This window comes from Helianthus annuus, chromosome 13, assembly GCF_002127325.2.
Source record: "Helianthus annuus cultivar XRQ/B chromosome 13, HanXRQr2.0-SUNRISE, whole genome shotgun sequence".
NCBI lineage: Eukaryota > Viridiplantae > Streptophyta > Magnoliopsida > Asterales > Asteraceae > Helianthus > Helianthus annuus.
The window spans coordinates 58,550,965-58,567,410 of NC_035445.2; the positions used below are offsets into that span (position 1 = coordinate 58,550,965).

A 16,446-nucleotide genomic window follows, 5' to 3' on the forward strand; every position below is an offset into this window, starting at 1 on the left:
GTGGCCATATCTAAGTTGGGAATGTCCAAGGATTCTTTACTGAATTTAGTTATATAATCCCTTAATGATTCATTATGACTTTGAGTTACCCTATATAAATCACCAGTTAATCTTTCAAATTTTCTACTACAAGAGAATTGGTTATTGAATAAATTAACTAAATTAGCAAATGAAGTGATAGAATAAGGGGGAAGACTTAGCAGCCATTTAAGAGCTGATCCAGTAAGGGTGGATCCAAATCCTTTACATAGGCATGCTTCCTTTAGCTTTTCTGGGATTGGATTGATCTCCATCCTCTCCCTGTATTGTGCTATGTGCTCCTGAGGATCCGTTGTACCATCATACAGCTTCATAGTAGGGATATGGAACCTTTTGGGTACCTCTGCATCACAAATTGGTGGTGCAAAACGAGATACCTTATGGCTCCCATCTGCAATCTCCGGGATAGGCTTGACTACCCCTGGAACACTTGAGATCATATCCTTCAGCTTCTGTAACTCCCTGGCCATAGCATGATTGATACCTGTATCCTGCACGAATCCATGGTTAGTGGTAGGATAATTATTTAAGGTGTTACCTCCCATTGGGTTCAAGTTAGGAACATTGGGTGTGAATCCATCTTGCTGGGATTCTGGGATAACGGAGGGACCAGTGGAAGCAATGGTCTGCATTGGAATGAAGTCCCCTTGATGGACATCTAGACTTCCTGTTTGCAGACTTTTTAGGGATCCTGGCATCTGGAAGGATCCTGGTATCTGAGACGATCCCGGAACGAAGGAGGATCCTTGAACCTGGGATGATCCTTGAACAAAGGAGGATCCTTGAACCTGGGATGATCCCGGAACGAAGGAGGATCCTTGAACCTGGGATGATCCAGGGACAAAGGAGGATCCTAAGCTCATGAAGGATCCCGAATGCTGGGCGTAGGATCCCGCCGGTTGAAAATATGATCCTGATGCCTGAGTCATTGTTGCTGGGCTGAAATGCATTCCTCTTGATCCACCCATATATTGTATGTCTGGGACCTCTGTTGGCTGAGAAGTAATCATTGGAGTATCAAAATTCAAAGATTTGGGCATTAGTGGGGAATGATCCTCTGCCGTTTTCTTTTGCCTTTTGAGATCTCCGATTTCTCTGAGGATCCTGTTATTAGTTTCATCCTGCTGCTGCATACGATCCCTCATCTGCAAAATCAAAGTAAATATATCACTAGTACTGGGAACAGAAGAAGTTAGAGCAGAAGATGATGGTTTAGAGGATATAGAAGTTGGTCTCTTCTCAGCATTTTTCTGAGATCCAGCTGGTGGTGGAGGCAAAGGTGGAATGCCAGTAGATGAATTGACTGCCGACATCGCTGTGGATGTATTCTTCAATGACGAAGCCATGTAACTTTTTGAAATGATTTCGAACAGAAAGTTTTCTTATGAATGAAGCACCAATTTCCCCACGGTGGGCGCCAAACTGTTTTGGTCAAAAATCACACAAGGATAATGCAACCAAACTCTAAGTAAATGGGGAATGATGCTTGGTTTGTTGAAAAGGTAAAGGATCACTTCAGAATGAAATATGCAAAGACACAATGATTTATACGAGGAAAAAGCCCTTGATCAATGTATGATCTCCGGCATAAAAAACCTCGGGTGATGGCAACTACCGATCACCAACTTCAATATATCAAAAATATGGTTACAACTTCGGATGATAATGAGCTGAGTACAAGGATCACTATCGTAATGTGTGTCTAAGCGTGTGAGAATTGTGTTGTGTGTCTTCCGAATGGGGAAGAGTGTTATATATACAAGTATAGGTGGCCTATTTTAGGTAAAAAGACTAATAATCAGCTCATTACCCCTTTAGAAATAAAAGCAAATCTAGCCTAAATTATCGCCCTTAAATCATGCCAAGTTTCCATATCCTTCACAACGTCCATCTCCGACTAAGCACATGCTATAGTTGTAAAGACGCGTCCTTTGATGGTGATACTAAGAGCGGATCCTGCTAGATGTCCCTGCAAAATAACATTAATTTCAATGAAAGCAACTGTTAGCATGAGGATCCTATGACGGTCCGTGATCCTGATCCCGGAACTCTGCTGAGGATCACTATCTGCCAAAGAAACAAGGATCACTGGTTAGGATCACGAGTAAGGATCATGTATTATAAAAATCCAGCCCTAACAAATACCTTGTTGCTCAATGATCCTTTCAAGGGTGATCAAGACCCTCCAGATCATAGGGATTGCTTGCATGTAGGAGATGCCAGTGAGAGAGAAGAAGGATTGGGTGAAGTCTGGAAAAGGGTATGTGTATCCTATTGTGAATGGGGTGACCGGAAAAGCTACCCAGGTTTCAGAAACTAAATCACTTAGAACGGTGGGATCAAATGGTTTGAAAACGGTATTCGCCGGAAAACAATGGCGGACTCTGTCTATCTGTGGATCGGTGAAGCAGCAACGTTCTTTTGTAGAATCTTTTATGATCCCTTGGCTTTTCAAGGGGCTGTCCTTCTTGTGATCCTTAGCCGGTGAGGATCTTAGCATCATCTTGATTATGACGGTGGTGAAGAAGGAGAAACAGAGTGAGAAGGTGAAGAGAGAAAGGAAAGAGAAGTACCTGATCAAGTCTTTGAATGAGGATTTAAAGAGGAAACGCATGAATTTAAATGCTCTCTAACCCTTATCTCTAACTTCAATTTATAATGATGATTTTGCAGGATAGTCACCTCAATGACGTCGGGATGTTAACGGCTAGTCCGCTTATAACGACTAGTTATCTGGTTGATTCGTTGCGGATAAGGATGAGAAAATATAACTCGTTATCTGCATTATTACTCCTTATATTTTGGGGGCAATTGTTAGGGGAAGATTTTCCAATGATCAGTGATCCTCAATTACTGTTGGGTTTAGTGATCCTCACTTCTGTTTGAATTGGTGATCCTCAGAAGTATTGCAGGATCAGGATCATGGATCATCGTAAGGATCCTTATACTAACGATTGTCTGCTTTGAATATGATGTTGTTTGGCAGGAGTACGAGCTTGGACTTGGTCTTGGCGATATTCTTGGAGCATATTCCATGTTTATTCTGCACGTGCATGGCTGAAGTGGACGTTATGGAGTTCGTGGAGGACTTGCACCAAATGCGGAATGTTTGTTATCTTAGATATTTTCCATTTTTAAAGGGGATAGCTAGCTAAATAGAAACACTTGGCTATTTTTAGATTAACACACACACTCGTAACTGCTCTTACCAGCTCTTGACAATTCACTTGGCGATTACACACTTTTGTGCACATTACACTATAGTGATCCTTGTAATTTGCTCGCTATCATCCGAAGTTGTACAACATTTCTTGTTTAATCTGAGTTGGTGATCGGTAGTTTCCATCACCCGAGGGGTTTTATGCCGGAGATCATTTATTGATCAAGGGCGTTTTCCTCGTATAAATCTCTGTGTCACTTGTTCATTACATTTCAAAGTGATCCTTAATATTGTTCATCGATTCAAGCATCATACCTCACAACAGAAAGTTTGGTTGCATTATCATTGCTTGATTTTTGACCAAAACATAACCAATATCTTTTCTTAGCGCAATACATTCTTCAGTGAGATGGCCGAAATCCTCATGATATGCACACCATTTGGACTTGTCTTTTGTTACAGCTGGTTTATCACTTTTTCTAGGCCATCTTGCTTTTTCACCTAGGTTCTGCATTGCAAGGATTAGTTCATTGTTATCAACAGAAAAACAATATTCGGAAATTGGAGGATAATCCTCATCATCCTCTTCCTGTTCTACTGCATGCACATTCTGGTTATCAGACTTGTTGTAAGACTTGGACTTGTTGTTCCTGAAGTAGGATCCTTGCTTTTCCTGCTTCGAGGATCCTACCAGCCTTTCCTGGATCCTTTTATCATCCTCTAGCCGGATGAATCTAAGGGCCCTGGTTCTTACTTCATCAAGATTCCTGCAAGGGGTTATGACAAGATCATCATAGAACAATGAATCCCTAAGTAAACCCATTTTGAAGGCTTCTACAGCCGTAGCAATATCCAAATTAGGAATATCCAAGGATTCTTTACTAAACTTAGTGATATAATCTCTAAGTGACTTATTTTGACCTTGTGTTACCCTATATAGATCACTAGTTAATCATTTAAATTTTCTACTACATGAGAATTGACTATTAAACAGGTTAACTAGATTAGCAAATGAAGTAATAGAGTAAGGGGGAAGACTTAGCAGCCATTTAAGAGCTGATCCTGTGAGTGTGGATCCGGAACCCTCGCATAGACATGCTTCTTTTAACCTCTCAGGAATTGGATTGATCTCCATCTTTTCTCTGTATTGAGCCACATGCTCTTCTGGATCCGTTGAATCATCATATAGCTTCATGGTTGGTATCTGGAATCTTTTTGGGATTTCTGCATCACAGAGAGGTGGTGCAAAACGAGATATCCTGTGGCTTCCATCTGGGATTTCGGGAATGGGTTTAACCACTCCTGGCACGCTGGATATCATATCCTTCAATTTCTGTAATTCCCTAGCCATAGCCTGGTTGATGCCTATATCCTGCATAAAGCCATGGTTAGCAGTATATGAATATTCAAAGTGTTACCTCCCGGAGGATTCAAGTTTGGAATTCCAGATGTGAATCCATGTTGACGGGATTCTGGTATAACTGAGGGACCAGAAGAAGCAATGGTCTGCATTGGAATGAAGTCTCCTTGATGAACATCTGAACTTCCAGGTTGTACACTCCTTAAGAATCCTTGATCCTGAAAGATGTTGGAACCTTGGTGTGTTGTAGATGGGGGTCTTGGAGGATAATCCATGGATCCGAAAACCTGAGATGAGGATCCTTGAGGTTGAAAGGAGGATCCTTGAACCTGAGAGGATCCTTGAACTTGCTGTGTCCCCATGTACCCTCCTGAACTGGTGAAGGATCCCTGATGCTGGAAGAAGGATCCTTGATGCTGAAAAGAGGATCCTGAAGGTTGAAAGTAGGATCCTAGAGTCTGAGACATTGCCGATGATCCAGAGCGCATCCCTGTTTATCCACCCTGGTATTGGATATTCGGAGCTGCGGAATGCTGAGAAGTTATGACCGGAGTGTCAAAATTCAGTGATCTAGGCATCAATGGAGAGTGATCCTCCACTGATTTCTTCTGTTTCTTAACGTCACCAATCTCCCTGAGGAGCCTTTCGTTGGTTTTATCATGCTCTTGTATGTGATTCCTCATCTGCAAAATCAAAGTAAAAAGATCACTGTTAGTAGGATTAGAAGAAACAGTAGAAGACGGTGGTTTTGGGAAAATGGGGCTCTGTCTCTTTGCAGCATTCTCAGCATTCTTCTGAGATCCAAAAGGTGGCGGAGGCAAAGGTGGAACGCCCTGCGAAGAAGTGACTGCCGGCATTGAACTTTAAGTGCTCTTTGCTGAAGAAGCCATCTGCTTGGAGATAATGAACCAAAATGATCACAAAGACAAAAATTTCTTAGGAATGAAGCACCAATTGCCCCACGGTGGACGCCAAACTCTTTTGGTCAAAAATCAAGCTAGGATAATGCAACCAAATCTTTTGTTGTGAGGTGTGATGCTTGATTTAATGAACAATTGTATGATCAACTTGCAAGTAAAATGGACAAGTGACACAAGGATTTATACGAGGAAAAAGCCCCTGATCAAGGGTTGATCTCCGGCATAAAAAACCTCGGGTGATGGAAACAACCGTTCATCAACTATAATTAAACAAATGATTGTTACAACTCGGGATGATTACAAGCTTGTTACAAGGATCACTAGAGTGCAATGTGTATGAAATCGCCAAATGAACTGTTGAGAGCTGTTTCGAGTGTGTGTGTTTTTGCTAACTTAGCCGAATGTTCTAATCTAAGCTTGTTATCCCCTTTTAAAATTAATTCGTGAAAGGGGGGTATGCTATAGTTATAGTAGATTCATAAATGATCTGTGAATTGTATATTCAATCATGAATGATGTATTAATTAGAGTTAGAGTATTTAAGATAAATATAGTAATAACTAATTATCCGCTAAATGTGCAAGCTTCCCACGATCTCCATAACGTTCACAAAGGCCAAGCACGTACGGAATATTGAGGGCATATTCTCCAAGAATATCGGTAAGACTTGGTCCATGCGTATACTCCTGCAAAACAAACCTAAAGATGGCGAAGGCAACCGTTAGTGTAAGGATAATCAATAAGGATCCTGGATCCTGATCCTGCAATGTCTACTGAGGATCCTTAATTCAAACAGAATTGAGGATCCTTGATCCTAGCAACATATGAGGATCCGCGATCCTTAGGATTGGAAAATCCTCCCCTAACACACGTCACCTATCTTTAGGTGATTACCAAAACAAGAACACAATTTTCCAAAATGATTTTGAAAATCAATCATCGATTGTTGAATGATTCTTTTGGCCTTGTGCCATCCAAGTTTTCAAAATCTCGTCAAGGTTTGGGTCTAAATAATGTGAACACGTGCAATCTGGAAGGGTGGATGCCTGTACCTCGAGTTTTCTGTCTAGGCTGGAGTGTTCGTACAAATCCGCATAATCGGACCAGTCACTCTTACCTGGGGACTCTTGGGGTGAGTGTCCACTTATAGGCTAAAGCATGTCTTCGTGATACATTATCATGACCCATTTACTTTGATTTGTCACTGTGTGTCGTTTGTTTGCTTTGTAGTAACGAACGAATGACCACCATCCTTATTTTTGTCGATATTTGTAACATCTCATCTTTCATCATATCATCTCACTCGTTTTCTCTCATGTTTTCCTCTTTTAGAATGCCTCCTCGACGTGATGCACAACCACAACCTAACGCCAAACTGGCGGCTATCATTGCGTAGCAAATGGCTGCTGCACTCCCGAATCTCATTGCTAAAATTAACCAAGCCAACAACAATGTTAATGCACCTGCTCCGTGCAACTTTAAAAGTTTTAACTCGGCTAAACCACCCCTCAAGTTTAATGGTTCTGAAGGAGCAATTGGGCTCCTACAGTGGGTTGAGAGTATCGAGAGTACTTTCCGTCATGTTCAGTGTCCTGATAATTGTAAATTCGAGTTCGCTTTTAGTGTATTTCAAAAGAGGGCTCTTACTTGGTGGAATGGAGTAATGAGAGATCGAGGTGCTGATGTTGCTTTGGCTCAGACCTGGGAGGAGCTTAGGGCTCTAATGATGAGGGAGTTCTGTCCTCGTCATGAACTCAGGCCTTTAGAAAGGGAATTTGATGATTTGAAACAAGACAGTGGTGAACATCGTGCTTATATCGACAGCTAATGCATGATATGGATCGTGATACACTTAGGCGGACTCGGGCCTTAGTGACTTAAAAGATGCAAGAATAGTTTAACTTATGTTATGTTTCCTTTGTTTCCAAGACAATGTAATCAGTTTAATAAATAAAACCAAACTTTAATTTCCATGTGTTGTGAAACAATGATTCTGTTGCTCCACTCCCCGACGTTTCCGCCGCGGTTTGTTGTTTTACGCGGTCGGGGTGTGACATGATGCGTCTTTCACGTGATGCATTTGTACTATTGTGCAATCATTTTAAAGAAAAAATTGGTTGCAAAAGTAGTAGGACAATAAGCTTTGAAGAAAAGTTGGCTATGTTTTTAACAGTCATAGGCCATAATGAACGTTTTTGAATGGTTAAACGAAGGTTTCAGCACTCAACAGAAACAATTCATAGATGTTTTCATGAGGTCCTAAATGCAATGATGGGTTGCACAAGAGAAGTTATAAATACAACATCTTCTAATGCAATTGCAAATACCTCAGAACGACATAGAAAGCTAAAACAAATATTCCCTGGAGCAACAGGTGCGCTAGATGGAACTCTTGTACATGCAGTCGTGCCTGTTGATCAACAGACTCGTTACAGGGGAAGAGGAAAGGGTGATTGCTTTCAGAGTGTCTTAGCAATTTATAATTTTGATATGATATTCACATTTGTATGGGCCGGATGGGAGGGGATTGCACATGATTCACGAGTTTTAAAAGAAGTTGCATTTAACCCGACTTCTGGGTTTTCCTTCCCCCCACTAGGTTTTTAATCATTTTAACTTTGATTATTTATAAATTACCTATTATTTATGTAACAGTTTTGATACTGGTGTTTACAGATAAATATTATCTTTGTGACGTTGCATACACCAACACTCGTGGATTTATGACTCCCTACCGTAATACGAGATATTGGTTAGCCGATTTTCGACGACAACGTGCGTTAACTAAGAAAGAAAAACTCAATCATGCCCATGTACAACTCAGAAATGTTATTGAGCACTCATATGGTGTTTTGAAAGCGAGATTTCCAATCCTAAAGCAAATGACTCCCTTTTCTTTTCCAATCCAAAGGGGCATAGTGATCGCTTGTTTCGCCATCCATAATTTTATAAGGAAATGCAATATTCGTGATCAATTATTTATGGAGTATGGCGAGAACATTGTGTTTTCTGAAATACAAGGTGGAGAAAATGTTGGCCAGTTCGTTCACGACATAGAATGGGGTTCACAAGACATCGAGTATATGACTACTTTGCGTAACCAGATAGCTAGTCAACTAATTTGAAATGTTTAAAATTAAAATTCTACGCAAATTATTAATTTCTAGTTGGATTATAGTATGTTTTTAAGAATTTTGAAGGATTTATATGTAATTTGGATTTTCTATAATGTTATGTATTCTCATTTTATAATTATTAATCTTCCAGAACGTCATTCAGAGCACTGACCAAACAGATACATTTCATTCAGCATAAAATAGTTCAGAGGGTAAAGTAGTCATTGTGCATAGTCATTCAGAGGTCCAACCGAACAACACTTTTTGGTTCAGCACTTACTGGTTCAGAGTCTCTTACCCATTCAGACCTCTTACTGGTTCAACACTTACCCATTCAGAGGTTGCCAAACAGCCCCTAAGTAAATACACAAACATACAAAATACGAACAAAGCTCATATCAAACCCGTATGTGCAAGGTTTCGAAATTTAATCTAGTCGCCGGAACAAATTGGTGAACAATCTTAATCAAACGAAAATCAGAGTGAAAAGGGTTAGAATATTATTAAACCGATACTAATGACAACAACGTAGAAAGTCTTGAGCATTTGAAATGTGATAGGACACATTGCTTTAATCACTGGTACACTAATACGTCATCTACTTGTATATTTTAATCCGCACAACAATACTGACCAAGACAACAATCGAAATGTCGACAAAAATGAATAGGTTATCACGGTACATTTGGATTTTTTTTTAAACATTATAGTTTATAAAATATGACAAGAATACGTAAAATAATTATAAATTTGTTGTGGAAAGGGATAAATGTAACTAATTAGCCATACTTTTGTTAAAATAAAGGGATTTAAGTGTAATAATATGAGGGAATAAAATATAATTAGTGTTTAAAAGACCAAGTCACCCTCATTTTAGAGGTGTTTTTATAAATAAAGAGGGAAAAAGTTCTTATTTTTTGGGTATCTTAAAATACCCCTCTCTCATGCATTATAATAGGCAAAACCTTTAAACACCATAGGAGAGAGAAGTCTTGGGTTCAAGTCCCACATACAACAGTAATAAAAGAAATTTACCGTTAAAAAAATAGTATAGATATAGTTCCTCTATTTATTCGATTTTTACTTCGTATGGAATCTCACCTACCATTATAACTCTTTATGATAATTCCATAATCTAATAATCCGTTTCTTAATGTCCTAATAATTCCATATTCCATAATCTAATAATCCACACATATCTTCTATATATAATAAATAAAACTAATTGTGGGACACGTGTCCAATTTTTAGGGCATTGTTTTTGTGGGTTTCCCGCTCAAATGATTGGATCAATTTTTAGGACCCGACCCATATCAAATACCACTTTTGCTTCTTATCTTCGGTACTCTCTCTCTCTTTTATGTTTCAACAGAGTCTGAAACCCTAAATGCTGTCACATGGAATACCCCAAAATATTGAAGACAACAGCTTTCTAATATCTGATCCCACAATTGATCTCAGATTCGTTCGGTCTCCCAATCATTATTTTGTGTTTTTTTGGGTGTTGAAACTTCGCTTCCTCCATCATCGAAGTCTCTCTCATCGAAGTATTCCCTTTGATTCGTTCCACACCCGGCAGTTCTTACAGGAAGATGTTGAAGATGAACATGATGAAGGCGACTCAAGGGTATTGGTCAAACCAGATCAATAACTAAAGACAATCAAATCAACAGGTTAGGGTTTTTAGTGTATTTTTTGTTTAATGGTTAAGAGGAAAACTAAATCCCTCATTTTTTAAATGTTGTTTTTTAAAAGCCTGCTCACCAAATTCATCATCCAAGAAAATTCAATCTTCATCTACGATAATCTGTCTTCAAGGCATTGAAGGTTAGTAATTTGTTCCAATACTTACATTTTTAGTTTTTTGTATTTTTTACTGATTGATTTTGGCACAATCAAGTCAAAGATTAGGGTTTTTGTTCATCGCTATGTGGTTTTTGTTCCAAACAATCGTGTCATAGATTCTTTCTTCAATGTTGTTTAATGTTGTCTTTATCTCTGTATATTCATCAGTTTTAGACCGTGGGGTATGGTGGGGCTTGGGTTGGGGCATTATTTTTTTTAAATCAATACATATTTAATGGGCCATTCACAACCCGTCATGTCAGCTTGCTCCCCCGCCCTACGCCCGGCTTGAAAGCCAAGCCCCAAGGGCCACGCCCCAACCCAAGCCCACCCGGGGTGGTGGCTTGGGCGTTTTCCCCCAACCCAAGCCCCATACCCCATGGCCTTATGGGCTAAATTGCTGATTCAGAAGTACACTGTGAGTGTCACGAATCCATATCTTTATATCTTTAAAGTAGAAAAAAATAGGACATCAGCAATTTTGTTTCTTTTGTTGCCCCTTGGTCCTTACATGTTTTAATGTCATAGGATGTGCTGAAGCAACCTGTAATGTAATGCTTATTATCAATCAAGCAACTGGTCAAAGTGGAATAAAAACACTAGCAGCTAATGATCGAACATTGTTTTCTAATTCTTTTGTGAAATACCAAAAAGTTTTAATGTCATAGGATGTGCTAGGATGTGCTGAAGCAACCTGTAATGCTTATGTTCAAGATTTTACTTCATGGGTTTGTCGGTCATGTGAGACACCGGATATTGAGCGAGAATGCTGTCTCTGCCCTGTAAAAGGCGAGAACTTTACACATGCACTGAAATTCATTCATTTAGTTTGACTGTTTGAGTTAAAATCTGATTATCCTTTTTTTTGTTTTGGATTTAGGAGGTGCTCTAAAGCCTACTGATGTGGAGACCCTATGGGTTCATGTAACTTGTGCTTGGTTTAGATCAGAAGTTTGCTTTGCGAGTGATGAGAAAAGGAGCCTGCACTCGGAATTTTAAGTATCCCCTCAAACTCATTTGTAAAGGTACATTGTTTTTAATTATTGCACAGAGCAAAAAATCATATTACATCGTATTACATTATATTACATCACTTTATATCATATTACATCGCATTACATCATTGATTCGTATGGTTTCTTAAGCATACTTTAAATTGGTCTTTTTTCCCTTTTTTTGGAAGTAGTTGTAGCTATTTAGTTTTACACACTAACTGTTGATTGAATGTGCGAAGTGGACAACCGAACGTTGTGTTGTATGCCGTTGGACAAAAAAAAATTTACATTCCTAGAATTATTATGATACCTTCAGACAAAAAAAAAATCCCTTCAAGTTGTAGAGAAGGCAATTTCCACTATGTTTATGCTTTGCAATGACTATAAACAAAAGCCAAGGACAATCACTATCTCGAGTTGGTTTGTACTTAAAGCAACCTGTATTCACCCATGGACAAAAATTATGTTGCACTTTCGAGAGTAAAGAGTAGAGCCGGAGCAAAACTACTAATTTTAGACAAAGAAGGGAATGTTACAAATCAAACGACAAATGTTGTTTACAAGGAATTTTTTAGAGACTTGTGATTAGTTTTTATTTCTTTTATTTGTAATTTATATTTTTTTGGTTTTTAATTGTTGAATGAAAATGTTGTTTAATTCTTTGTTATTTTTTTATATATTTATTATTACCGATCAAAATTGCATTTCTTAACCTGTGTTTCACACGGGTAGCTAACCTAGTATATATTATAACAATTAATCAGATTTATATAATTGAATTTTCCCTTTAATATACCATATTTTATAAGGTTAAAATAACTTGATGCATTCAAGCAATATGTCTCTATGTACTTTTGATCTACGATATCCTATACCTTTGAGAACTAAGTTGTTTGTCTCCACATTCTCTTACCAACATTTTTATTGTATTTCGGTCGACAAATTTAACTCCCACTAGCCTTTACATTTATAAACAATTACAATCTTTGCATTGGATCCAAATCAAAAACTAAGATCTAACCTTAGATGCTTTTGTTAGTCTACTTAGACTTGTGAACCGAAAAGGAACGATTTATCTTGGACCTTCAAATCCAATCTTTGCATTTGCTTTTTTTTTTTATCTTGAACCTTCAAATCATTTAAAAACTGAAAAGGAACTATTTAAGTAGTATTTCCTTTATAAATTTCCTCAAAAGCATTCATAAATGGGGTAAATTCATATTATAAATATGTGTAATTGATGACACATCATAAAGCCCACACTTAAATGTTGCTTGTCCTCAAGCAAGCAAACCATGCATTAAGATCCTTCAAATTGGTGGAAAGGGCTTTTGATTCATGAGTTATTCAAGTGTTTTATTTGGGTAAGAAATTAGATAAACATAACATGCCTTCTTAAACTTTTATTATGCCTAAAGTCGTACTTCAATCACTCAACTCTCTTTGGCTTATACTCGTGTGCATTCGTGAGTTAAAGTGTTGATGTGCGTAAAATAAAACAAATAAGTTATATCCAATACGGCGTAAAATCAACCCTTTTTCGGTATTGGAAAAAGCATGTTTATTTGTTCCTTTTTAATTTACAGTGTCAAAAGAGCTTAAACGCACAAAAGAAGCAAATTAACAACAAAAACCAACATAAATACAAAGAAGAAGGATTGACACGACTCGCCAAGCCCCCATCCACATCCAAACCAACAAAATAACAAGAACAGAAGCTCTGGCATGGTGTCGTGCCCACCAGGCATGGTGCCGTGCCCAGACAAGATTCTCTGTAGAAGAAAAGACAACAACAAAAGACACACCAACACGGGGCCGTGCTAAGGCAACACGGGGCGTAGTCAACTCTAAAGATTCTCAGAGTCTGAGATAGTTAGCAAGTACAATGGCCACGGGTTGTGTCGTTGACACACGGGGCCGTGTTAGTACAAGATCTGACACTGCAGTTAAAGAGCTAGCTAAGAGCATTCACATTGGAGTCTCTATCCCCGTCTATATAAAAACACATCTTTCTTTAGATTTTGTTACTTTTTCATAAACATCTCACATCCAACTTTCTGTCACTATCTATTTCTTACTCACAAAAACTTATTTTATTATTTTTTTTCTTTTTTCTATACACTCACGATAAAAATATAGATGGTTGAATATGATCCTCTAAATATAAAGGTGTACTTTACTTTCTTTAAATTGTTCTCTATTATAAAGATTTCAATGTGATGATGTTTTTGTTGTTTACTCTATTATTTTCTTTATCTAATATAGAATAGAGGCTCTAACGTGAATGATATAACTATAACCAAAGTTTGGTTAAAGAAATTATAAAGAAATTACATAGCCTCTCAGTTTGAATTTTTTTTTTTTATCTATTATTGTTTCCTTGAATTGACTGATTGTTACTTTGTCTTGTAAAATTATATTATAATATAAGCATGCCCTAAATATCCTTATTATTGTTTTCGCAAAAGTCGATAACTTTTCTTGAAATAAATTGACGCTTCTACACTTTATAACTAAAAAAACAAACTACTTATCACTTTTGAGCACTTGCATGCTTTTACATAAGCCCTTTGTCCAAAAGTAAAATCAAGTTTTTACTTTTAGAGATACTCTATTTTTTTCAGTAAATCCCACAGTGCTTTTAGATGTTATTATCAAACTAGCAAATTATTTGTAGACCAACTTCAAGATTCTAAATTACTTTATTATATATTAAAATATTGAAAATTTAATAATATTAATTATTAAAATATTGTTAATTTCTATCACGTTAAGATTTGTATTGATGAAGGATTAGATCCTTCTCACTTTAAATCCATTTCTTATATAAGAAAAAACACACACATATATATAAATTTGACCATGAAAATAAAAAAGAAAACACATATATATACACATAGTGACGGAACTAGAACGAAAAATCAGGAAGAGGAGACAGGTGACAATCAAAAATCCAAATCGAGGCGTCGGATTCTAAAAATTTTCCACTACAGAAGAAAATTCGTAATATTTTGGGTGAAATTAACGCTATAAAGCGAAAAAACAGAGAGGACCGGGGTTACCCTGACCCCTATAAACCTTCGTCCAAATACACAATTATTAGACTTGAACTTTTATATATCATAAAAGGGGTGTGTTTTGATTTAGAAAAAAATATATAAAATTGTAAAATAAAACTTAAAACATTTATTATCATGCATGATTATACTTTTTTTTAACATTTTCTCATCTTTATTAGAATAAAAACATGCACAAAGATGAAATAAAAAAAAATAACTAAAAATCTATTTATAATATCTATTTTTTACTTTCGTCCTCACAATTTTCAAACCCTCGTGTGACCTTGAATTTTGGTATTTTTTTAATTTATTAAAACGAGTTTTAAATTATCCTCAAACTTTTCAGCATAGTAAGATATTGTACGTTAAAACCTCGTGTATGTATATACATATAACAGTTGTGATTCTATCCTTGACGATGAGGGTGAACGGGGAACTTAGCGAGGAGTGGTGCGGTGATTGAAGTCCCTGAGCGGGAACACCGTCGCCATCAATTCGGGGAGTGTAAGCGGGGTGGGGGAGCGGTAGGGGTGTAAACGAGCCGAGCCGAGCCCGAGCTCGACCAGGCTCGAGCTCGAGCTCGTTTACCATATGAAAGCTCGAGCTTGAGCTCGGCTTGATTCGGGCTTTATTTCTAAAGCTCGAGCTCGGCTCGAAGGTAATTTTTCAAGCTCGAGCTCGGCTCGGGCTCGACTCGTTCAATTTATTAATTAATTTATATTAATTATAATTATTATTGTACACATAATTCAGTTATTTTTTTATATTTATATAAATGGTAATTATTATTATATAAATATATATTTAATATATTAATAAAAAATATATAAACAGAAAGCTCGTTTAGACTCGCGAGCTGGCTCGAGCTCGATAAGCGAAGCTCGATAAGCGAAGCTCGGGCTCGGGCTCGTTTACTAAATGAACTTGTTTTTTCGGCTCGGGCTCGGGCTCGAGCTCGAGCTTGTTTAAGCTCGGCTCATTCGAGTTTTTTTTCGAGCCGAGCTCGATAAGCGAAGCTCGGGCTCTGGCTCGTTTACTAAACGAGCTTGTTTTTTAGGCTCGGACTCGAGCTCGTTTAAGCTCGGCTCGTTCGAGTTTTTTTTCAAGCTGAGCTCGAGTAGCTCGCGAGTAGCTCGGCTCGTTTGCACCCCTAGGGAGCGGTGTGTGTTCACCGCACAAGAATTGATGATTTAAACGTTGGGCAACGGTCAAATATTTAAAAAAAAAATCAATTTTAACGAATATAAATAACCAACTTAAATCTAATTTTTTACCACACCCATTCTCAATTTTACTCTAAAAATCTTTCAAATACAACACAAAGCCAAACCGAGCAATGGAGAACCAACCCCGCGAAGCCAAGAAAAAGTCCGTCGGCTCTAACACTAAGGGACGCGGCTCGCAACCGTCTCGTGGTGGTTCGAGCGATGCAACTGCACAACCACAACCCCCTTTCGGATATATTTCACAACCCCTGTTTTTTACCAACAACCTTCACACCCCTCCTTTTACAACACCCAACCACAAGCCCCTTTCGGCTATTTTCAAAATTTGTTATCAATGGATCCTCAATCCCCCGCCTTCGACCTGTATGGTTTTCGTTCCCCACAAGTTACATCTCCACGAGAAAATGGTGAACGTCCTCTACCTATTAACGAGGACAACGACGAGGACGACGACGTAGTGCCCGAAACTCAAAATTTGGGCGACTATGAAGATGACACCGGCGACGATGAATACAATGTGAATGAAGACGCCGACAACGAAGTAGATGACGCTCGAGGTAAAAAGGCAAAAATGGAGCGCCAATCTTGGACAAAATACCAAGAAGAGGCGTTGGCGAAGGCGTGGGTACATTGCTCTACCAACAAAAAGAAGGACAATCAACAAACCCACGATGGTTTTTGGCGTAGGATTTTAGATCATTATAACGCCACCGTTGGCGGAAGTAA

General features: G+C 38.1%; 1 protein-coding gene and 1 long non-coding RNA gene across 5 annotated transcripts; both read left to right on the forward strand.

Annotated features, from left to right (window-relative positions):
- Positions 1-7,750: 7,750 nt before the first annotated feature.
- Positions 7,751-8,604, forward strand: LOC110900694. The gene is made up of 2 exons (XM_022147565.1): positions 7,751-8,078; positions 8,156-8,604. The coding sequence occupies exons 1-2, from the start codon at positions 7,751-7,753 to the stop codon at positions 8,602-8,604; spliced, it is 777 nt and encodes a 258-aa protein (XP_022003257.1).
- A 1,337-nt stretch (positions 8,605-9,941) lies between these two features.
- LOC110897682 lies at positions 9,942-12,095 on the forward strand. 4 transcript variants are annotated; one of them, XR_004877071.1, is made up of 3 exons: positions 9,942-10,268; positions 10,351-10,422; positions 11,321-12,095. It is a non-coding gene; the product is annotated as an uncharacterized LOC110897682 (long non-coding RNA). The 4 variants fall into 4 exon arrangements; XR_002568865.2 differs by lacking the exon at positions 11,321-12,095 and adding an exon at positions 11,095-11,230; XR_002568866.2 differs by lacking the exon at positions 11,321-12,095 and adding an exon at positions 11,109-11,230.
- Positions 12,096-16,446: the final 4,351 nt, after the last annotated feature.